This window comes from Brettanomyces bruxellensis, chromosome 8, assembly GCF_011074885.1.
Source record: "Brettanomyces bruxellensis chromosome 8, complete sequence".
In the NCBI taxonomy this organism is placed as follows: Eukaryota; Fungi; Ascomycota; class Pichiomycetes; order Pichiales; family Pichiaceae; genus Brettanomyces; species Brettanomyces bruxellensis.
The window spans coordinates 1,737,914-1,760,671 of NC_054689.1; the positions used below are offsets into that span (position 1 = coordinate 1,737,914).

The window sequence follows — 22,758 nt, forward strand, 5'->3', positions numbered from 1 at the left end:
TAGGCTTTTTATTACACTCTCCTCGATAGTACTTTTACTAGTCACACAATTAACCATCTGATTTACCAATCAAATCAATTTTATACCTTTTGACCACACAGGAACTACTGCACATACGGACGAATGAGGACCAGGTCGACCACAAATGCCGGGCTTAATAATTTTATAAATGAGCGGGAAAAGTACTGAAAACGGAAGCAAGAATGCAACTAGTAGAAAATACGCAAGACGTACGGTACAGACATTTATCACCCAATTTTGCAGAAGGAAAACGAAAAAAAAAGAGGTTATTATTTTAGGGGATGATGCAAGTGATGACAAAGTGGTTGAGCTTGGAAAGGATTCAAGGAAGGAAGAATATGAGCTAACACTGAATGAAAAAGAGATGCAGCAAAATATACAACTAGAGATACCCGAATCCGGAACTTTGGATGACAAGGGTGAACAAACAGTGAATATAAAATGCCCAATATGCAATTTGAATATTGGAAATCTGGACCTCACACAAAGAAATGAGCATGTGAATGATTGCTTATTTACGGTTACCACTCTTACAAATTCGACAAAGTATGTCTCAGTTAAGAAGGGGAAAAAGAGGAGTCGTACAGATAATAAAATGGCTAAGAAGAAAGAGAAATGCAAAAAGAAACAGAGGCAGAAACGTAGGCCAAAACCAGCTTTGCCAGACTATAAGGTCCTTCAACTTGGAAAAGATAAAATTGCAGTAGATGCTTTTGGCTTCGAGCCAGACAATACAATTCAGACATATATTTTAACCCATTTTCACTCAGATCATTATGGAGGATTGCGGAAAAGTTGGGATAATGGAAGCCTCATTATTGGAACCAAAGTTACAGTGGCACTAGCTGTGAAACGTTTCAATATTCCAGTGGACAAATTTATGGGAATGGAGTACAACGAGAGTCGGATGATTCCAAATACACACATTGAAATAACCTGCCTGGATGCAAATCATTGTCCTGGAAGTGCGATATTTGTTTTGCAATCAAAGATAACAGGCGAGAAGTTTCTCCATTGCGGGGATTTCCGTGCAAATGGAAAGATGGTTAAAGCTTTAAGGAAATGGGGGAAGTTCGACCGTATTTACATAGATGATACGTACTTGGACCCCCAATATAGTTTTCCGAAGCAAGTGGACGTTATTGATGCCACTTGCAATGTGATACTAAACGGAAGTCAAGAAGCTCAAAGTACGCAAAAGCGAGTCATAGACTTTTTTCGCAAGGTTGGGGACGCTCCCTCAGAATTTTTGGTAGTTGTGGGTACATACTCAATTGGCAAAGAGAGACTGGCTATAGAGCTTGCAGAGAGAATGAAATCTCGTATATATTGCGATGAGCGGAAGGGAAATATCTTGAAGATATTACAATGGAAACAGTTAGATGACATACTGGAGACCAACCCTGCTAACGCTCATGCTTGTAAAGTTCATTTAGTATCAATGAGGGCGATGAATAAAGATTCATTACTGTTGTATTTGAAACAGTATTCTTCTCATTTCAAAACGGTTATAGGTATTAATCCGACTGGCTGGTCCTTTGGATTTTCGAAAGCGAACAAGAGACGCACACTAACAGGATTTGAAGGTATTGATTCATTTTTAAATGAATTTATCGACCCTGTACCACTAAGTGAAGTTTACGATGAGATTAAAAAGCAATTTAGTTTTCGGAATAAACAAGAAAGGGCACAAGATCTAGTTGTTGGGAAAACATTAAGGGTTCCGTATAGTGAGCATTCATCCTTTAGGGAGCTTTTTTATTTTATAAACCTTGTTCCAGCATCCAAGATTATTCCCACGGTTAATGTTTCAAATTTGGATGAGGAACGCTGGCTTAGGAGCTTTCAGAAATATGAAGGGAAACTGGATGTGGAAAAAATGTGATATAACATCTTGGGAATATCTTATTTATTATGTATACCGTTTTCTTATACATTATGACACGTAATAGTATGAAACATGTGAAGACAGGACTTGTAAATTTTTTTCAATATGGAATTTCTGCTGTCGAAACGGAATTAGGAAAGTGCAAGACAATTCATATGGGAGATAAAGTATGTTGAAAAGCTCGCGAATTATGATCGGTAGGATAGAAGAACGTAGAGGACTAGAAGTGTAAGAAATGATCAGTCGGTTTTTGCTACAAAGAAAAAAGGGAGAAAAAATGGTGCCTTGCCAAATAATGTAGACCCAAGCAACAATCCACAAAAGTGGTTGGGAAAAATTTACGGATCGAAAAAAAAAAAAAAAATTACAAGTTTCCACACCTTCTGAGATTTAAAATACAAAGACCACGGAACAATACTAACATCCAATAGTCCACATTTGTCATCAGCACAAGACGTTGTCTTGAATCAGAGGTGCAACAGATCACAGATATCGCACATAGTCGGTTTTGACTAACATTGCTTTTCCCCTATTTTTTAACATTCCCTTTTCATTTTGAGCATATCTAGCATTTTTTTCATCTCAGATTCGGCGAACTTGATATTGCGCTTTGATAAATTTCCGTAACTTCAAATTAACAACTTCAGACTTGTGATCTAGGAATATCGGTTACAGTCCTAACAGCTTATTTAGAGGAATTTTTTTAGCTCTAGCAGAGAACAACTGAAAGACTTCATTTTATTCCAGCTTGACTTGACGTTAACAGGTCTATAGCATTTTTTTTTTTTTGGCTCTCGTGAGAAGGATAAACACATACCAATACAAATATGGGTATTACAGAATTTCTCGAAAACGCAATCTTAAACCCGGACACCTCAGCTCGTCAGGCGGCTGAGGCTAAGCTTGCTGAACTGGCATCCGAGAACTGGGTTGCATACTTGGGTCAGCTTGTGGAAGTATTAGGTGATGAATCGCAGAAGACAGAGGTGAGGATGTTGGCCGGTTTGGGAGCAAAGAACGAGTTAACATCGAAGAATGTCATTAAGAGGCGCCAGCAGGCAGAGAGGTGGCTTCAGATAGATACCGACTCTCGGCAAAAGATCAAAAACATCTCTTTGCAGGCTCTTTTGACCCAGGATGACAGGGTGGCGAATCAGGCAGCTCAACTTGTCGCGGCAATTGCTAGCATTGAACTGCCACGTGACGAGTGGCCCCAGTTGATGCACGTGATAGTGGAAAACACCAAGACGGATCGCCCAGTGAACGTGAAGCGTGCATCATTGTTGACAATCGGCTACATTTGCGAGAGTTCCGATCCGACAAATCCACAGGTTGCAGCACAGTCCAACGGTATCTTGATTGCAATTGTTCAAGGTGCCCAATCGTCGGAGCCCTCAGCCGTGGTGCGCCGTACTGCTCTCGAGGCCTTGGTGAACTCATTGGAGTTTATATCGGGCAACTTTGCAAGGGAAGGCGAGAGAAACTACATTATGCAGGTTGTTTGTGAGGCTGCAGCCACAGATTCGGATACTGCTCTTCAGGCGGTTGCGTTTGGTGCGTTGGCCAAGATCATGAGTCTCTACTACGAGTACATGGGTGTGTACATGGAGAAGGCATTGTACGGACTCACAGTCAATGGAATGAGAAGTGCCGATGACCATGTTGCCTGCATGGCGGTTGAGTTTTGGTCCACAGTCTGTGAAGAGGAGCTGGCCATCCAGCTTGGCGATTCTGGTGACGTGGCAGGTGGCAATGGTGAGCAGGGCATGGGGGAGAACGGGAACGGAAATGCAAACGCAAACGCAAACGCAAACGGATCGTCTCCTCTCCTGTACAACTTCGTACTTGTCGCAATCTCAGACGTCCTCCCTACGCTTCTCAGCCTTTTGATGAGGCAGAACGAGGATAGCGATGATGATTCGTGGTCTGTGGCTATGGCAGCAGGTGCCTGCTTGCAGCTTTTTGCACAGGATACCGGGAACTATGTGGTCAGGCCAACATTGCAGTTTGTAGAGCAGAACCTTGCTGGCCAGGAGTGGCGGCAGAAGGAGGCCGCAGTTATGGCCTTTGGATCCATCCTCGATGGTCCAGATCGCTCTGAACTACGTACTGTCATCGCCCAGGCACTCCCTGCCATCTTGCGGTTGATCACCGATGATTCTCTTGCAGTCCGCGAGACCGTGTCATGGTGCCTCGGACGTATCACGGATCTTGTCGTGGATGCCATCGATATCCAGAATATGTTACCGAACTTGGTCCAGGCAGTCTTGTTTGGCTTCCAGAACGATCCCAAAGTCGTCACGAACTGCTGCTGGACCCTCATCAACTTGCTTGAGCAGCTTTGCCACGATGCTCAGCAGCAACAGAGCTCTCCTCTTTCACAGTACTTCACGCAGCTTGTTCCTGCAATTCTACAGGTTAGTGGCCGTGATGATAACGACGGCGGTGCAAGGACTTCTTCATACGAGGCTTTATCATCGCTTGTCCTCTACAGTGCCCAGTGTGACGTCCAGTTTGTTCAGCAGATCGCCACCGAGGGAATAAACAGGTTGACTGCCACGATGAATAGTGTCGGTACCGATGCTGGCAAGGATGTAAGTGGATCCGCCGGGTTCCATGTGTCGGCCGAGTTGGAAGAGTTTCAATCCAACATTTTGTCGCTGATGACCAACGTCATTCGCCGGATGGGCACGGATGCTGCCTCTGCAGCAGACCAGCTTATGGAAATATACCTCAAGTTGCTATCAATGCAGCCCGGGGACTCGGTCATCGATGAGGACATATTCATGGCTGTTTCTGCTGTTGCGTCTGCCGTGGATGCAGACTTCGTGAAATACATGCCTTCGTTCTTGCCCTTCCTCACCAAAGCTCTTGAGGATGTCGACTCTCCGGTCTGCGATGCAGCTATCGGTATAGTAGTCGATATATGCCATTCTTTGGGCGACAAGTTCATTTCCTACTGCCAGGGATTCATGGCTATCTTGGGAAACACGTTGTCCAATCCACATGTCCGCCGTGAGCTCCGCCCGTTGATATTATCGTGCTTTGGCGATATCGCTTCTTCCATAGGAACGGAATTTATACAGTACCTTGATGTTGTCATGGGAATATGCAAATCCGCACAGAATTTGCAGGCTGTTCCTGAGGATGAGACGAACCCAGACATGTCCGATGACTTCGACGACTATCTTCTAAATGTGAGAGAGTCTGTTTTGGATGCCTATGTCGGAATAGTGGCTGGCTTGCACGATTCTCCAGACAGCTTGTTCCAGTACCTTGTTCAGATCGCGCAGTTCCTAATGTCTGTGTACACCGACCCGCAGTTATCTTCAAATGAAAGCGTTTCAAGGTCTGCAGTTGGCATGATAGGTGATTTGGCACAAATGTATCCGGATGGCCGTTGGAAGGAATTTTTCGCCCAGAATTGGGTTACCGACTTCATTCGCCGTACCAGGGGTAACCAAAACTTCAGCAAACTTACGAGAGATACTGCTAGATGGGCAAGAGAGCAGCAAAAACTACAGCTAAGAAACTGATAAGTTGGATTATTTGAGAAGCCGTCTTTTCTTTTACGGAAGACCTTAACGGGCTCTGATACTGAAACCAGCTTTTCATCTTAACCTTTTGTTGAACCTTTTATTTTTCCGCCCTCTTCAGATGATACAGAAAGTGAGATGCTACTGAAAGCAGTACCTTATATATGCGTTGCTTTACGAAATCGTTCTTGGTCGCAAGCATCAACACTCGATTTCTTTTTCTTTTCTGGTTGTCGCCTTTTCAATTTGCTTATTTTTTACTTTTAATTTGTCTCTTCTATGATTCGTCCTTGTCTTTAACCTTTCCTCACCTTAATTTTTAACATTGTCCTTTTGCACTTTTACACACTCTTTACTTGCACAACTTTTTTAACAACTTCCCCATTTTACGTTATCTCCTTTATTTTATTTAATATTCTGCATTAATTTTCACCTTTTTCACCTTTTTCACTCTTTTGCTTTCCTCCCCTTTACTTTAATGACCCTTTTCCCTTTTACTTCCGTGATATTTTCACTATGACTCAATTCCTCGGTCTGTCGTCACATAATCCCTATATATGCGTGATGCCTCTCATCCCGCAATTTCGCGAATATTATTAATCCGCAGATTCGGTATAAATAGATAAATGAATCATTGATCCGTTATCTCGTATTACATGCTTTGCCATTCTGTTTCGCCTTACCCATCGTGTTGATTATGTTAATGAATTAACAATAGTATGTCTGCCTTCTCCGAAAAAACGTTTGATGCGGAGCTTTATTCAAAGTTCCGTCCAACGTATCCTGAAGCTTTTTATGATATGATTCTAGAGTACCACAAACAAACGGGTGGCGGTGCTAATTTTCTACTAGATATCGGCTGTGGTCCAGGAGAGGCATCTTTACCCTTAACAGGCAAGTTTAGAAACCTTATATTGACAGATATGTCCCCAACCATGATCTCTAGAGCCAGGAAAAATTGTAAAGTTACCATAGATAAATTAGTACAACAGAAGGCAAGCAATCCTGAACTTGATCATACTATCCCGGCAAGTATTAAGGTCGAGCAATCTGCCAGCGAAAATTTGAAGAAGGTTATTCCCAAAGATGGTACAATCGATTTGGTTATCGCTGCTGAATGTGCCCATTGGTTCGACTGGGAGAAATGGTTAGATGAAATGGCCAGGGTGCTAAAACCATCGGGAACCTTGGCATTCTTTTCGTACTGTGATCCTATATTTCTAGACGAACCACAACTTAACAAAATATACGATGATTTCACATACACCAACCCTAAGTTCATTGCCAAATATTGGCAGCAACCAGGAAGAAATCATCTCAGAAGTCTTAACAGGAAACTTAACGATGCACTTTCAAGGGATGACCGATTCGAGAATGTTAAGATTCGCTACTATGATCCGACCTCAGACGATCCAAGCATGTCAAATGCCAAAGATAAGATGACTATCCGTAAAACCTACACCTTGGAGCAGTTCTGTAATTATGTTGATACATGGAGTGCGTCACATGAATGGAATAATGCTCATACTGAAGAGGGAACGACGGCTGGACATGAAATGTTCAAGCTAATCACACAAGCAACGAACTGGAATGAAAAATCACAACTGACGGTAGACTGGAGGACAGTGTATGCTTTTTCCAAACGAGCCAATTATTGATATGTAAACCAATTCTCACCTATATCTACAAACCAATCTAAATTATACGCATTCAAATAACGGAAAAAAGTGGTTATATTATAGTACGTGTATACAGAGAAACTCATTAGAAGATCACTTACTCTTCGTCAACCTTGCCACCCTTTCTAGCAATGAGAGCCTTTCTGTTCTTGTCCAAGTGCAACTTTGTAATGACGACCTTAGATGGGTGAATGTTGATTGGAACGGCAGCACCGTTACGCTTTTCTCTGGTCAACTTTTCAAGCTGAATAACAAACTTCAATCTGTAAACAGAAGAAATAGTACCTTCCTGGCCCTTCTTGGAACCTCTGACGATGAGAACTTTGTCGTCCTTTCTGACTGGAAGTCTCTTCACTCCGTATTTTTCAACTAAATCCTTTGACAATGGAGCAGACATCATCACTCTTCTAACGGAAGAAGGAGCGGTGAAGTAAGCCTTTCTCGACTTGAATCTGTCGGATGAAACGTCTATAATTAAGTAAAAAATGTTAGTAATTCGTTTTAACTCGACCATTTTCAATGTTGAAATATGAAGGTGTGGATGGTATCCCTGCTATCACAACCGTGAATTAATCCTGCAAGAAGAGATAGCTCAAGAACGATGAATCTTGTTTGTATATGCAAATAGAAAATTCGAATATAAGCTTCGTAGTCAGCAAATAATCCGCTGTAATTTGTTCCTTTCTCTGAGTACTAACTGAAAGCATGAACATTTAAAATCGTCTATCTAATTCTAATCTATACCTGCGACCTTTCGAACATGAAGAGCACGATACCAACAATTAATGCTTTCTATCCCAACAAAATCAATGAAACAAAACATACCTTGAGAAACCTTAGCCATCTTTATTTGTTGAAGGGATCTGTTGTCTCCTAATTACCGTTCGGTATTAACGTTATAACTTATGAAAATGTAAGTTCTCACACCTTCCTTTTCACTTCAGCTTCAAATTGATGGGGTCAAAAAACTTTTCAATATTTTTTCCCTCTTATTCTAGTTTATCTCGCATCTAGGGAGCGCGAGAGACTACTGAAAAAAGGAGAACACAGGAATAGCCTTTCGCGAATATCTCTCGGTGGTTTCCAAGGAATAACACCCGCGAGGTGTGAGGTGTGAATTGGACACCTCGATTTTTTTCACGTGACGATTAAATGCAAATGATCGACGCGACGAGATTCTCGTACTTTTTTGGAAAGAAAAACTCTCCCAAGGAATTTAGGAGGATTGAGCATTAGACTTCTGTGGCAGATTCACAATTCAAAAATTCATCAAACTCTATGGCTTATTTTACTCTCACATCTCTGTGTTTACAATCTGTTATTATGTTCAGTGTGGTTACTGGTCATTATCAAGTTAGCTATAGATTTTTTTTTCTTGACATTACTGAGAATCTCTTTCCAAATCGGTTTATTGATTAACAGTACTATCTAAGTTAGCTCTTATCGGAGATACCGTACAAACTAGATTTGACGAAACAACAAAGCATGTAATTAATAGAGGCACTACAGTGAAAGTGCAAAAAAGTAAAATGTAAACATGACGGAAAAAGTAGCAAGAAGACGCTTGGCTTTTTCGGGACAGAATTCGTTGTTTCAAAGAAAAATATTTACACAGAAATAGAACCACGTAAAATGCGTTTGTTAAAAATACAATTTAGTGTTGTTTACGCGTTGTTGGAAGAAGACTTCTTCTTGGATAAATTTGATTGGATAATTAACGCGTAAACAAACGAAATGAACGAAATATTCTAGCATTTTTAAAAATTTTGGCGTCTGGGCTCTTGCCTTCGTTGGAATATTTATCAGAAGCAATTTCCCACTTTTCGTGTTTTAATCCATTCCGATTATTCACCTTTTTTTGTACATTTTTTCTGAAGTTCTTTCTTTCTTTGAAAACAATTTAAAGGTTTAGTCGAACTATTATTTAATTAGTGTTCTACTTCTCCAAACATGTATGTTTTTAAAAGAGATGGCCGTCGTGAGCCGGTCAGATTTGACAAGATCACTGCTAGAATTTCTCGTATGTGTTACGGTTTAGATGAAAAGAGAATTGATCCTGTCGCCGTTGCTCAGCGTGTGGTTACAGGTGTGTATCCTGGTGTTACCACTATTGAGTTGGACAACTTAACTGCTGAAACTGCGGCATATATGACTACCATTCATCCAGATTATGCTACTTTGGCCGCCAGACTTGCCATTTCTAATTTGCACAAGCAGACTAAGAAGCCATTCTCTGATGTTATTGAAGATCTTTACAACTATTATAACCCAAAAACCCAGAAGAAATCCCCTATGATCTCTGAAGAAGTTTACAAGATTGTCATGAAGCACAAGGATGAGTTGAACTCGGCCATTAACTATGACCGTGATTTCAGCTATAATTACTTTGGCTTTAAGACCCTAGAGCGTTCATATCTGTTGAGGATAAATGGTAAGGTTGCAGAGAGGCCTCAGCATCTTCTTATGAGAGTTGCCGTTGGAATTCACGGTGATGATATTCCTAAAGTTTTGGAGTCGTATGATTTGATGTCGAAGAGATACTTCACACACGCCTCTCCAACATTGTTTAATGCCGGTACTCCACGCCCACAGATGTCGTCTTGCTTCTTAGTTGCAATGAAGGATGACTCTATTGAAGGTATCTACGACACTTTGAAACAGTGTGCCTTGATTTCCAAGACGGCTGGTGGTATTGGTCTACATATTCATAACATCCGTTCTACAGGTTCATACATTGCTGGTACCAACGGTACATCCAATGGTATTATTCCTATGGTTCGTGTGTTCAACAGTACTGCTAGGTATGTTGACCAAGGTGGTAACAAGAGACCAGGTGCCATTGCTATCTACTTAGAACCTTGGCATGCAGATATCTTTGACTTCATCGATATCAGGAAGAATCACGGTAAGGAGGAGATCCGTGCACGTGATTTGTTCCCAGCTCTTTGGATCCCTGATCTATTCATGAAGCGTGTTGAACAAAATGATACATGGACTTTGTTTTCTCCTTCTGAGGCCCCAGGTCTTTCAGATGTTTACGGTGACGAGTTTGAAGAGTTGTACACTCGTTACGAGAAGGAGGGACGTGGAAGAAGAACCGTTAAGGCTCAGAAGTTGTGGTATCAGATTTTGGAGGCTCAGACAGAAACCGGTACGCCTTTCATGATTTACAAGGATGCCTGCAACAGAAAGAGTAATCAAAAGAACTTGGGAACCATCAAATCTTCGAATTTGTGCTGTGAGGTTGTCGAATACTCTTCTCCAGATGAGGTTGGTGTGTGTAACTTAGCAAACATTTGCTTACCTGCATTTGTTGAGTCCGACAAGGATCACTGCTGGTTCAACTTTGAGAAGTTGCACAAGATCACCAAGGTTGTCACTCGTAACTTGAACCGTGTTATCGACAGGAATTACTACCCGGTTCCCGAGGCCCGCAACTCCAACATGAGAAACAGACCTATCGCTCTTGGTGTTCAAGGTCTTGCCGATACGTTCTTCATGCTCAGATTGCCATTTGATTGCCCAGAAGCTCGTGAGCTTAACATACAGATATTCGAGACCTTGTACCATGGTGCTCTGGAAGAATCAAATCAGCTTTCTGTGGAAGAGGGTACGTATGAGACCTATGAAGGCTCTCCAGCTTCCAAGGGTATTCTCCAGTACGATATGTGGAATAAGAAGCCAACTGATCTGTGGGATTGGGAGGCTTTGAAGGCCAAGATCGCTAAGGATGGTCTTAGAAATTCGCTTTTGGTCGCTCCTATGCCAACTGCCTCTACCTCTCAGATTATGGGTTACAACGAGTGCTTCGAGCCATTCACCTCTAACATCTATCAGAGAAGAGTTCTTGCTGGTGAGTTCCAGATTGTCAATCCTTACATGCTAAGGGACCTTATTGATATGGGAATATGGAACGATGCAATGAAGAATTTCATCATTCATGACAATGGATCCATTCAGAACTTACCTAATATTCCAGACAACATTAAGAAATTGTACAGGACTGTTTGGGAACTTTCTCAGAAGTCTGTCATCGACATGGCCGCCGACAGAGGTGCCTACATTTGCCAGTCTCAATCCATGAACATCCACTTGCAATCACCAACTATGGGTAAGTTGACGTCCATGCACTTTTACGGCTGGAAGAAGGGTTTGAAGACAGGTATGTACTACTTGCGTACACAGGCCGCTGCTCGTGCCATCCAATTCACTGTTGATCAGCAATTGGCCAAGGAAGCAGGCAAGCTTAAGGCTGAAGTCGATAATGTGGTTATGAAGAAGTACATACCAAGGAAAACCAGAATTACAGAGAGTGCATCCGACGATTCTTCACTTTCGGACTCTCCTCTATCTACCACTGGTTTTGAGTCATCGACAACTTCATTTGAAAGTTCGTTTGCTGATCTTTCAGTGAAGGATGCCAAGAAGCCAACTGAATCCATTCCTGAAGCTCCCCTTGAAGAGGTTCATGAAAGCACACCAGCTGAGGAGACCGAGAAGATAGATGCCACTGAGGAGAAGTCCGCTACCGGCAATACGAAAAAGCCAAAGAAAGGAGATGAGGATTTTGATATATACAACTCCAAGGTTATCGCTTGCGCTATAAACAATCCAGAGGCTTGTGAGATGTGCTCCGGTTGATCTATAATTGCTTTCCTAGCTCTTTTTTTTTTGTTGCTATTTTTTTCGTGCTTTCGTTTTTATTACTTTTCTTTCTTCTTTCACTACTTGGCGGGTATACTGTATACACAGCTATTTCACTCACTCTGTCTGATTTAGGTTCGGGCTTTTTTGCAAGGCGTTTTGATATCAAGCGAATATCAAATATATATATAAAAATACTGTTTAATCAATGAATGATCCTGTGGTTAATCTTTGGTAAATACATGTGTAGATCAATTGACATGACCTTTCCGGTTGACGATAAATTTTACATCCGTTCACCGCGTCGCGAACCTGATGGAATCTACGGGCAAATCCCAATTAAAGAAAAAAAGTTAAAAATAAAACTTGTCAACAACACCTAAAAAAAAAAGAAAAAAAACGGTGGTACACCACCAAATTCCCTTTCAATAACAAGCCCATACTTACGTAGTTAGTAATATTCCAAGCTGCATGCACGGATCCTCCTGATAAGCAGAATTTGATAAATTGAATAAGAATTCAACGAGTAAAGGCAGGGAAAAAATGGTAAGTTTTGTCCAATAATTTAAACTGAATGCGAAGCATTGCAATTTTGTAACAAGAGACGTTGAACCGGAATGCTGCTTGAGATTAAACTTTTAGTAAAAATTACGAGTTTTGCAAATCGATATATTCAGGCCATGGAATCTGATTTTTTTTGCCGAGAAAGGTGAATATATTGGTCGGGCTAATGATTCTTATATATTTGTGAAGGAAACACCTTACTAACATTCAATGCAGAGTGAAAAACTTACATCTCAACAGATCGAAGAGTTCAAGGAAGCTTTCTCCATTTTTGACAAAGATGGTGATGGAAAGATTTCCGCTTCCGAACTTGGAACAGTCATGAGAGCTTTGGGACAGAACCCTACACAACAAGAATTAAATGATCTCGTGAACGAGATCGACACAAATGGCAACTCAACAATCGAATTCTCAGAGTTCCTAACGATGATGGCCAGACAAATCAAAGAGCAGGATGTTGAAGAGGAGATTTTAGAAGCCTTCAAGGTGTTTGATAGTGATGGTGATGGAAAAATTTCACAAACTGAGTTGGTGAGAGTTCTTACTACAATTGGTGAAAAACTCACAGATGAGGAAGCCAAACAAATGTTGCAGGCTGCGGACACAGATGCTGATGGTCAGATCGACATTGAGGAGTTTGCAAAGGTGTTGCGTGGAAAATGAATGCTTTAAGACTCTGAATTGATTCATTTATAATATGATTTATGAGGCGCTAGGTGAGTAAGGCCATTATTACTTGTTAATACTTTTCTGAGGAAGTACTGGACATGAGTATTAGCTGTACATTAGTAATAAGCATAACTGTGATGAATGAGGCCACAGCCAGAGAACAACATTGTAGTGTCTTTATTTTTTTGATTTTTCAGTGGCTGATGGAGTGACAAGTAATTTGAAACAACTGTATATCCTTAGGTTATAATGCAAAAAAGTACATTTCTCCAACTTTCCTGCTTCATAATATTGTGGGTTAAAGTATCTTCTTTTTCTATAGAAGAGCAATTGTATACAAAGCCATTTGATACTGATGTATAAAATAAGAGAAATATTATTACAATATTAAATATTTGATCCAAGGACGTGTCCTGTACCTATGAATGGACCAGCATTGTCCTCATGCAAGTTCTCATCTGTTGATAAGCGTAAAGGCCGCGAGGATAAGTCTTCATCCTGCGTATAAAGCGGTAAAGCAGTACTGCTATATTGATACCTACTACTTTTAACCGACGACTCCCTAACGTAGTTGAATATGCCTGGAAGATGATCAATTAAGCCAGACAAACGTGCTTCAATTTTCTCCATCAAGCCGAATGGGAGTACAGTTAAGTTAATGAACCAACCCTTGGCCAACAAAAAGCCTGTCACAATGCCAAGGAAATGTCCAATCAAACTGGAATTTGGGACCATCAAAAATACAGTGAGCATGAAAATAAATGGTATCGAGAGTGTAGGAACTTCCCAACTGTTGAAAAGCTTCACAGTTCTGTGGCTTAAAGAGTTCACATAGGAAAAGTACGAAATTAACGAAAAGACCCAGCCGGAAGCTCCAAGAACCACAGTGTTTGGGAAAAACAAAGTGCCTAGAAGGCAGTATGGAATAGCAACAGCAGTGGCCAATATTGATAAGACTAGTGCCGTGTGGAACGTGCCGTTTGTTCTTTCAAATTCTGCTAAAGGTGCCCAGAGCGACAAAACATTAAAGAAGAGATGGAAAAAGCCAGAATGAACCCAAACATAGGATGATAAACGTGGCAATTCTGAAATATGAAAAAGTGAATCTGGCTTTAAGGCCATGTCCGATCTAATGTTTCCGTTAAACAAAGATGCAATGTAAACCACAATTATACAAACACAAACTATGAGTGTTTCGATTGGAATACCGTTTGTTGGAAAAACATATCCTTGACCTTTAGCAGCGTATCGCCTAAGAAGACCCTCGTCTTGAAGGCCGAGCATATTTGGAGCTTGGATGAAATTTGGCCTAAGAATGCGTCAATCTGTACGTTGTAAAATGTGATGTTGATAAAGGATGCACTTTTCTTGATGATGCAATCTTCCTTACCCTAGCGAAAATTGTCTTCGGTTCTATTGGTGAATATACACAGAGTAATTTACTAGATATCTTTTTTTTTTTTTTTTTTTTTGGATTGAATCTTATTGTTATCTTGGAGAAGATTGATTCTGTCCAACACCAAGTTTTAACCGTTTAGATGCAGTTATTATGCAAAAAATTAATATACAAAGTCACCAATAATATACAAAAAGAATATGATGTCTGTAGAAAAGTTAAATGTCAGCAAACTTGATTAAAGACTTATAATTGTTCATGCTTGCATCTAACGATTTAGGAAATTTACTGTGGAAATGAGATTATCAAGTTGTGAGAGTGTACTAGGAAGTTTCTTCTTGAGAGATGCAATATCAGAGAGCGATGTCTCGTAATCATCCAACAAATCATCATAGGTTTCATTTTCTAGTGGCACAGTCGAATCGTCGCTTGCTTCAGTCTCATTTTTTGTTAATTTATCTAAAGATGCTTTCTCCTTTGCTATAATTTCATTGATCTGATTATCATTTTTCTGCAATCGACTCTCTGTATTTTTGTATACATCACCTGGAGTGTTCTTTCGTAATTTCGCAACCACAGAAAACATGTTTTCGACTTCAAAATACATCGAACGTAGTTTGTCATTCAACGCGAAATCATACGGTTCTATCTTTTCTTCAGTATCTTCCATCCGTTTGAGTTCGTCAACAATATCAGATTCTGGATCAACTATACTATGCATAACGTTATCGTCCACCGCTAGGGAATATTTCAAAGAATTGAATAGTTTTCCAAGGAAGTGCTTTAGGATGATCTTTCTGACTTTACGTTGTATCTTGCGCCTTTCGCTTTCTTGGATATTCCTTTCTTTGAATAACTGCTCATCTGACAATTGTTCATCTATAACTTTTGATAAATATGCCTTCAGACGTGAGTATAACGCCTTAAGTTCAGCCGCTTCGATGTGAATCTTTTCATATTCTTCAGGCATTGTATTCCTAATCAATCCACCAAATTCTAGCTTATATCCTCAATATTATATCCCGAAGTGTTCGAAGTTAAGAGTCTCGCGTGTCAATTACCTAATGCTGGGAATAAAACCAGAGTACGCGAAATGCATCATATCGATCATCTTTCATGTGAGTACTGCTGTTTTTTTTCCCCCTCTTCAAAATATATGTATATACTTTTTTGTACGCAATGCTTCTTTTTGTAACATTCAATTTTTTTTTTTTGTGCTGCTGTAAGGGAATTCAGTCGTAAATTCATGTTACTAGCTGACCGCTTCATCATATTTAGATTATAGTCAAACTTATTTTAGTTCCTCCCAGCAGGTAACTACATTCGAATTCAGGGCCAAACATGGAAAACTTGTAAGTATAGATGTTAAATGATATATAAATGTTTCAAGATGTGATGTGCTAACCCTTATTTCTCTAACTTGCAGATCTCTAATACCTGAAAACGCATATGCACCAGCATATGCACCATTTCTTGGGTTTGCCGGCTGTTTTGCAGCAATGGTGTTTAGTTGTTTGGGTTCCGCAATTGGAACTGCAAAATCCGGAATTGGTATCTCTGGTATCGGTCCATATAAGCCTGAATTAATTATGAAGTCGTTAATTCCAGTTATTATGTCTGGTATCTTAGCTGTCTATGGATTGGTTGTTGCGGTTCTTATAGCAGGTAACTTGAATCCAGAAAATGAATATACATTATACACGGGTTGTATGCACTTTGGTTGTGGTCTTTCGGTGGGCATGGCATGCCTTGCTTCTGGTTATGCTATTGGCGTTGTTGGTGATGAAGGCGTCCGTCAGCTTATGCATGAGCCTAGATTATTTGTGGGAATTGTTCTTATATTAATTTTTGCAGAGGTTTTGGGTTTATATGGAATGATCGTGGGATTAATAATGAACACCAAGGGTAATGCATGAACTTGAGACGTTTACTTCGCTGGCCATGTTTCTCTTAAAGTATTTTTTGTTCTTTTCATTGTAATATAACTAAGCATACTTACATTTGACTAAAGTAGCTATAATTTCATAGGGTGATACATCAAGAAAAGGCACTTTTGGGTTGCTTTATAATAATAACGAAAGGCAAAGTTAACTATTACACAAATGATACAAAAATTTAAAAGGAAACATATTCCAACCATCAACTCAATAAACACAATGAAAATTAAGCGGACGTGTCCATTGCATCTGAAGTTGGTGCATTCTGTTCCCCCTTTGATAATGTCACCTTTCCTTCATCGTCAATGTAATCACCGCGGTTCTGTTCCAAAAACTCGACAGATCTAGTACTATCCAAGAAAAGCATGTAACTTCTCTTTATATCTTCAATGTCAATAGCTTCTGCTCTTCTTTTTCTGCTTATTTGATAGCTGACAGAGATTAAATTCGAGGCATATCTCAATGATGCCTCCATACCAATCTTGGTTAGCAACCGTAGAGCATCTGGTAATATATCTGCTTCTTCTTCCTGACAGCGGATACTCAAAATTTTCTCAATATCATCTTCCTTGTAAGGTTCTGTCTTTATGATTATGGTTCTATCTAAAAGATCCAATGGAAGACCATGAGGTGACATATAATTTGTTCCTCTAGTTTTTGATATACCTCTGTTCGTTGCCATTATAACAATTGGAGAAAATTCATCCTCTAATGCCCTGTTAATGTAAGAAAAGCACTCGATATCAAGCATATGCACCTCATCAATGAAGAGAACACCCGGAACAATTTCTGCCTTTCCTTCTTCCTTCCACTCTGCAACTTTGCTGTTGATTTGGTCCCTGACTTCAGATCTGATCTCACCAGTATCACCACTGAATAAAGCCATGAATCCCTGTTGGCGAGAATTGATAACATCAATATCATGCAGTGAGACTATATGAACGACTTCTTTTCTGGTTTGAAGTTCACCCTCCGGGCAGGAAACAAATCTTGTATCCGGACCCATTGCATCATAATCACGAGCACGGGCGTACGATCGACCCAATTTGGTAATTTTGCCGTTGGACTTATCAATGGAGATGACATCACCTGCAATGACTTTTTCCTTTGTGAGTTCATCGATCATTTTATTACCCAACTCATAAATCGTCTCCATATCAGTAGTTCTGATTGTCAATTTTCCCTGCTTATGACCACCTGTCAATGAACGATCTATCTGAATTTCGACAACCTCACCCTGAATAACTTCTGTCTCTTCTTTGATCTTGATTCCTATACTTTTTCTGAATGCCTGTGTCAAGGCCTCCGTCTTACTAATATCTTTTGAAAACACCTCTGAAGCTGCTAGGGCTGTAAAAGGAACATCCTTGCCCAAATTCTGTGATAGACCAGTGGCTATAGCAGTTTTTCCTGTTGATGGTGGTCCGGCAAACAGAATAGCTCTTCCGGCAATTTTTCCATTCTGAATCATTTTCAGAATCACACCAGCTGCCTTTCTAGCCTTCATCTGGCCAACCATACCCTGCGCACATGGCTTAGGCTGAAGATGATCATCTAGTCCAAGACCTCTAATGTGAGAATGAGCGGCGATCAAAGAAAGCTTCTCGAATGATTGTATATCTCCGGTAGTTTGAATTCCACTCATGATATATCAACAAGCGACCAGCTGAGTTCTCTCTTATAAATTCACAAATCAAATGAACCTAACGGATGTCCAACTCTAACAAATTTCGATTTGCTACTTGTGATATCGTAACAGCCGATAAACAAAAATTTTTCTTTGAACCTCAAAATGAGGAAAGTTTATGTAGGTTTTGCTTTAGCTCGCTGCGTTACATGGAAATTTCCCTTTCGAGGCCCCCTCCCTCACCGGTCGAAAAATTAGTGCTGAACACCAACATTTATGGCATGTACGGATGTACATGTGTATGCCCTTAACAGCTGTTCCCCCAACAATACGCCTCCTGAATTTCCATCTATGTCCGTATAGCTCTGCTTTGGCAAACGAATGCTACATACAATTTTTGGAATAATTGGTCTAAGAGTCTTTAAATGCTAAATCATGTGGGATATCTTTAACTGTTGTTGTCCGTGCGTGTTGGATCAAACACCTACTTTAAAGGTCAATGGGTCCAAATTCCGTATACTGAATGTTTTGGGTGAAGGTGGGTTTTCTTTTGTATACTTAGTGGAGTCAACCAGAAATAAATCAAAATATGCGTTGAAAAAGGTGAATTGCTCATATAACAACGGAAATTTTCAACAGACAATGAAAGAACTAGAATTTTACCGAGAATTCAAGTCTCCATATATTATACACCTTGTGGGCTCATCAATCGTACAGGAACCTGATGGCTCCAAGACAGTATATATACTTCTTCCCTACTTTAAAAATGGCTCATTGCAAGATATAATTGACAAAGATAGTGTTGATGAATCGAATATTAGTGAGAATCAGGCCTTACGATATTTTGTTGGCATCTGCCGTGGCTTGATTGCTATGCATAGACATCAGTTGAGTACCAATACCAGGATACGGATTTCCCAAAACTTTCAATCTCGCGACCCATTTACAGAGTTGAGCTCTAATGAGATCAATAGTGGAAATGGTACGTCAAATGATGACTCGGAAGAACGAAATCCATTTCTAAGTCACGAAGAAGAAAATAATCGAAGAAGCAGTTCGTCTACAAGACCTTTAACAATTTCATCAGAGAGCGATCTAAGCCAAAATAGTATTATTTCTGAGGATGGCACAGAGCTTTCAGAAACCATAAGTATTGCTCACAGAGATATCAAACCTGCAAACATCATGCTTTCGGAAGATGGTACAGCAGTACTATGTGACCTTGGTTCATGCGAAAAGGTGAACTATACTATACAAAGCCAATCCCAGGCACTTTCAATTCAAGAAAATATTAATGAACGTTGCACATTAGCCTACAGGGCACCAGAATTAATTGATGTCAGTTCCGGAGATAAAATAACAGATAAGGTTGATATATGGTCCCTAGGATGTACTCTGTACGCATTGCTTTATGGATTTTCACCTTTCGAAAGGGAAGAGATGAGTAATGGGGCAAACATGTCTTTGGCGATAAGTTCTGGTAAGTATTCCTTCCCGGACTCACCAATCTATAGCACTAGTATTAAAAACCTTATCAAGTTCTGTATTGAAGTGGATCCATCCAAAAGACCATCAATTGAAGACGTTCTCAACAAAGCGCTAGAGGCTCAAAGATTAATTGAAGTGAGCACGTGAAGAAACACTACTTGCATCACCATGGAGGTACATCGTTTAGCTTTTTAGTGATGTATTTACTGTTTCATATCTCTTCGTTAATATTTTTTTTCGTAAAGATTTGTTGGCCTGTCGCGCTTTTTCTTTTGGCATCATCGCAGATAATATAGAGAATGAATAAGATCCAACTGAAACTTTATAATTTTTTGTACTTTGAACCATTTCTTCCCCTAGTGTGTATGTTTTATCGTTGCAGGTTCATTTTCAGCCTGTCATCAAGATGACTGAGAAAAATGAATCTAAAACGAAGATGAAATCATATCAATTTAAACATCAAAATATTCAAGGATGGAATGATTGTCCTGCCTTACTGTGTTCCCAATCAAAGCCGAACAGGAAGATCAGAAGACCAAAGAGAGTCAGCAGTTATGTCTCATTTCTGAATCCGGCTACAAATGATACATTAACTGTGGGAACCAAGCAGGTGCCTCCTTTGAAATTGGAGATTAGCACTCCTCCACCATTCACTAAATGTGATATTCAAGCATCTACCAGCAACTCAGTAACGCAAAATGATAAAAAAGAAAGCGAATACATTAAAATTGAGCTTGCGCAGTTATTTACACTAAAAACTAGACTTACAGAAAAAGAAATGTGTTTGTTTAAAAAGCAAATTGGTGAATCGGATATTTTTCAGGACGAAGTAAGCAAAAGAGCAGCTTTATCGTTTATAAATGACTTCAAACGGCACCTCGATATCACACATATAGGTGAAGATATTCTTGAATTTAGACAGCATCATTCCGATGCTATTTGGTGCCTGCCTTTATGGAAAGTTCTGCAATCTGCTGAAATCGAATCTTGATAGAGGCAGTACAACCCATTGTAGTAGATCTTTATTGATTTTTTCCTGCTTTTGCATGCATCAATAAATAAACCGTAATAATATTTTATAGCTATGCATTATATACAAAATCAAGTCTAGCCTGTCTATTTCTTGAACATGAATGTCTTTTGTAAAAGATCCTTGGCAGTATTTATTTTCATGGCTATGTATGGTGAGCCACCCCTATCTGGATGGTTTTGGATCATCATCTTTCTATGTCTTGCCTTGAGCATTTCGGGAGTTAAGTTGAGGATGTCCTTACCACTTATACCCAATATCTGAAATGCCTCTATTTGATTCATTCTGCTTTGAAAACCCCCATGATAATGTTGAAACATCTTTTGAAAATATTTCTGTTGTGCTGTTACGTGAGGATTTATAAGTTTAATGTTATTGAGACGAGCGATATCTGACGGTCTAAGCTTTGAATATCTTGTAGATGCCAATATTAAAGCCTTTACCGTCAACGCCATTGCAGTTACACCGACACCAATTATTATTGGGATCTATAGTATGAAAACCTGAATGAGAACCAACTCCACCTGTTTCATTTAAGGGAAGAATTGCGATCACTCATCACAGGTATGAAGTAAGGTTAGTAAGTATTTCTTTGTGGATTTGTGTATTGATTTAAAAGCATACCATTAGAGTTATAACATTCGCACAGTTACCATTTCATATAAAGCGTTTATACGTTATTATATCACTGTTTTAATCAAAAATCCAGCACGTCTTTGTGTATGTGATTGAATACAGTTCAGAGAGAGTTCTCCCTCTCCCCTCTCCTATTTTTTTTTATTTCTATTTTTTATTTTTTTTTGAAGTTTGATGATCGATTCCGTCTTCTCCGCACTAGATCTGGAATGAAAGGTGTTGACATCTTCAAGATGGAAAGAAAAATGATTAAATCTTCAAATGTTAGGGCAAAGACACATTTATTAGCAATAATTTGCTGATAAGATAGCATACCCTATGAAATTAGAAAAGGATTTATCATTTGAAGCAAATATTCCACCGATGAAATCAGATCTACATGAAAATTTGCGTGCTAGAAAGATCTCTAAACGCAAAGATGATGGGTTAAAAGCAACTGTAGTGCAACACAACTCACAACAATCATCATCCACTTTATTGTTGATTATATGTTGCGCTGGTATATATTGCTCCTTCTTAACATGGTCTTTCTTACAGGAAAAGATATCTACAAAAAATTATTCTCCGAAAATCGACTCGACAGCATTCTTTAGGGGCACTCTAGTGATTAACATTACGCAATCCTTTTTTGCAATAGTATTTGGTCTAGTCTACACATCGATAAAGATTCAAAAAGTTTTCAATCCTTTAGCTTTCTTATCAAAGAATGCTGATCTCATATCGAAGTTTCTTCTTATTGCAATATCCCAATCAATTTCATCTCCTATAGCCTATTTGTCACTTGGCCATGTCGACTATGTTTTATATCTTCTTGCAAAGTCCTGTAAGCTCATTCCAGTTATGATAATTCATAGGATTTTATACAAATCAAAGTTTCCCCTGTATAAATATCTTGCGGCTCTTATCATCACTTTAGGGGTATTTTTGTTTACTTTCGGACGTGGTTCCAAGAAGGCCGCCAAATCTTCCAATGATGGACAAACTATCGTCGGTCTCTTTGAGCTCATTGTATCATTACTTCTGGATGGTTATACTAATTCCACGCAGGATCAACTTTTCAAAATTACTTCATCTAAATCAAGAATTAGAACAGAAAAAATGACTGCTGGTCATCTCATGACTATTTTGAATATGCTAACATTTGTTTTAACGCTAGGTTACAGTGTACTCTTTACTAATCAGTGGAAGGACCTCCGTGATTTTATCTCGACTAATGGCCCGGAGGTGCTTTTTGATATAACTGGATTTGGACTTCTTGGCGCATTAGGTCAGATCTTCATTTTTGTCACCCTTGAAAATTTCAGTTCTGTTGTTTTAGTTACTGTTACTGTCACTCGAAAAATGCTCTCGATGTGTTTAAGCGTTATATTGTTTGGCCACACATTAGAAATGAATCAATGTTTAGGATTGATTTTAGTATTTTCTGGAATTTCATTGGAAACTGTCTTCAAGCTTAAAAAGGTAGCAAAGAAGAACTAGGGTGAATATTGATGAAGCCTATGACTTGCCGCCGTTTTATAGAAATAGTACAAGATTTTTTTCCTTCTTTTTTAACTTTCCAACACCTAGAATTGACACAACGACTATCATTGAACTATTAATTGGCTCTGGGGTAAACTTACATGTAAACTGAACGATATAAA

The 22,758-nt window shown here is 39.5% G+C and overlaps 14 protein-coding genes across 14 annotated transcripts; 9 read left to right on the forward strand and 5 right to left on the reverse strand.

Moving 5' to 3' along the window:
• Window positions 1-169: 169 nt before the first annotated feature.
• On the forward strand, window positions 170-1,906 carry BRETT_000967 (uncharacterized protein; the record flags this gene model as incomplete). The annotated part of the gene is made up of 1 exon (XM_041279525.1): window positions 170-1,906. One exon carries the CDS (start codon window positions 170-172, stop codon window positions 1,904-1,906), a length of 1,737 nt encoding a protein of 578 aa, XP_041137739.1.
• An 830-nt stretch (window positions 1,907-2,736) lies between these two features.
• On the forward strand, window positions 2,737-5,445 carry BRETT_000968 (uncharacterized protein; the record flags this gene model as incomplete). The annotated part of the gene is made up of 1 exon (XM_041279526.1): window positions 2,737-5,445. One exon carries the CDS (start codon window positions 2,737-2,739, stop codon window positions 5,443-5,445), a length of 2,709 nt encoding a protein of 902 aa, XP_041137740.1.
• A 719-nt stretch (window positions 5,446-6,164) lies between these two features.
• Window positions 6,165-7,103, forward strand: BRETT_000969 (uncharacterized protein; the record flags this gene model as incomplete). The annotated part of the gene is made up of 1 exon (XM_041279527.1): window positions 6,165-7,103. The coding sequence occupies one exon, from the start codon at window positions 6,165-6,167 to the stop codon at window positions 7,101-7,103; it is 939 nt and encodes a 312-aa protein (XP_041137741.1).
• Window positions 7,104-7,221: 118 nt separating this feature from the next.
• Window positions 7,222-7,968, reverse strand: RPL26A (60S ribosomal protein L26A; the record flags this gene model as incomplete). Its single annotated transcript, XM_041279528.1, has 2 exons — window positions 7,222-7,592; window positions 7,950-7,968. The coding sequence occupies 2 exons, from the start codon at window positions 7,966-7,968 to the stop codon at window positions 7,222-7,224; spliced, it is 390 nt and encodes a 129-aa protein (XP_041137742.1).
• A 1,106-nt stretch (window positions 7,969-9,074) lies between these two features.
• On the forward strand, window positions 9,075-11,765 carry RNR1 (ribonucleotide-diphosphate reductase subunit rnr1; the record flags this gene model as incomplete). The annotated part of the gene is made up of 1 exon (XM_041279529.1): window positions 9,075-11,765. One exon carries the CDS (start codon window positions 9,075-9,077, stop codon window positions 11,763-11,765), a length of 2,691 nt encoding a protein of 896 aa, XP_041137743.1.
• A 777-nt stretch (window positions 11,766-12,542) lies between these two features.
• On the forward strand, window positions 12,543-12,995 carry BRETT_000972 (uncharacterized protein; the record flags this gene model as incomplete). The annotated part of the gene is made up of 1 exon (XM_041279530.1): window positions 12,543-12,995. The coding sequence occupies one exon, from the start codon at window positions 12,543-12,545 to the stop codon at window positions 12,993-12,995; it is 453 nt and encodes a 150-aa protein (XP_041137744.1).
• A 393-nt stretch (window positions 12,996-13,388) lies between these two features.
• On the reverse strand, window positions 13,389-14,285 carry BRETT_000973 (uncharacterized protein; the record flags this gene model as incomplete). Its single annotated transcript, XM_041279531.1, has 1 exon — window positions 13,389-14,285. The coding sequence occupies one exon, from the start codon at window positions 14,283-14,285 to the stop codon at window positions 13,389-13,391; it is 897 nt and encodes a 298-aa protein (XP_041137745.1).
• A 380-nt stretch (window positions 14,286-14,665) lies between these two features.
• BRETT_000974 (uncharacterized protein) lies at window positions 14,666-15,367 on the reverse strand (the record flags this gene model as incomplete). Its single annotated transcript, XM_041279532.1, has 1 exon — window positions 14,666-15,367. The coding sequence occupies one exon, from the start codon at window positions 15,365-15,367 to the stop codon at window positions 14,666-14,668; it is 702 nt and encodes a 233-aa protein (XP_041137746.1).
• A 371-nt stretch (window positions 15,368-15,738) lies between these two features.
• On the forward strand, window positions 15,739-16,313 carry VMA11 (v-type proton ATPase 16 kDa proteolipid subunit 2; the record flags this gene model as incomplete). Its single annotated transcript, XM_041279533.1, has 2 exons — window positions 15,739-15,749; window positions 15,824-16,313. The coding sequence occupies 2 exons, from the start codon at window positions 15,739-15,741 to the stop codon at window positions 16,311-16,313; spliced, it is 501 nt and encodes a 166-aa protein (XP_041137747.1).
• Window positions 16,314-16,560: 247 nt separating this feature from the next.
• On the reverse strand, window positions 16,561-17,979 carry RVB2 (RuvB-like protein 2; the record flags this gene model as incomplete). Its single annotated transcript, XM_041279534.1, has 1 exon — window positions 16,561-17,979. The coding sequence occupies one exon, from the start codon at window positions 17,977-17,979 to the stop codon at window positions 16,561-16,563; it is 1,419 nt and encodes a 472-aa protein (XP_041137748.1).
• A 417-nt stretch (window positions 17,980-18,396) lies between these two features.
• Window positions 18,397-19,596, forward strand: BRETT_000977 (uncharacterized protein; the record flags this gene model as incomplete). The annotated part of the gene is made up of 1 exon (XM_041279535.1): window positions 18,397-19,596. One exon carries the CDS (start codon window positions 18,397-18,399, stop codon window positions 19,594-19,596), a length of 1,200 nt encoding a protein of 399 aa, XP_041137749.1.
• A 259-nt stretch (window positions 19,597-19,855) lies between these two features.
• BRETT_000978 (uncharacterized protein) lies at window positions 19,856-20,440 on the forward strand (the record flags this gene model as incomplete). The annotated part of the gene is made up of 1 exon (XM_041279536.1): window positions 19,856-20,440. The coding sequence occupies one exon, from the start codon at window positions 19,856-19,858 to the stop codon at window positions 20,438-20,440; it is 585 nt and encodes a 194-aa protein (XP_041137750.1).
• A 125-nt stretch (window positions 20,441-20,565) lies between these two features.
• BRETT_000979 (uncharacterized protein) lies at window positions 20,566-20,934 on the reverse strand (the record flags this gene model as incomplete). Its single annotated transcript, XM_041279537.1, has 1 exon — window positions 20,566-20,934. The coding sequence occupies one exon, from the start codon at window positions 20,932-20,934 to the stop codon at window positions 20,566-20,568; it is 369 nt and encodes a 122-aa protein (XP_041137751.1).
• A 499-nt stretch (window positions 20,935-21,433) lies between these two features.
• Window positions 21,434-22,594, forward strand: BRETT_000980 (uncharacterized protein; the record flags this gene model as incomplete). Its single annotated transcript, XM_041279538.1, has 1 exon — window positions 21,434-22,594. One exon carries the CDS (start codon window positions 21,434-21,436, stop codon window positions 22,592-22,594), a length of 1,161 nt encoding a protein of 386 aa, XP_041137752.1.
• Between the last annotated feature and the right edge of the window lie 164 nt (window positions 22,595-22,758).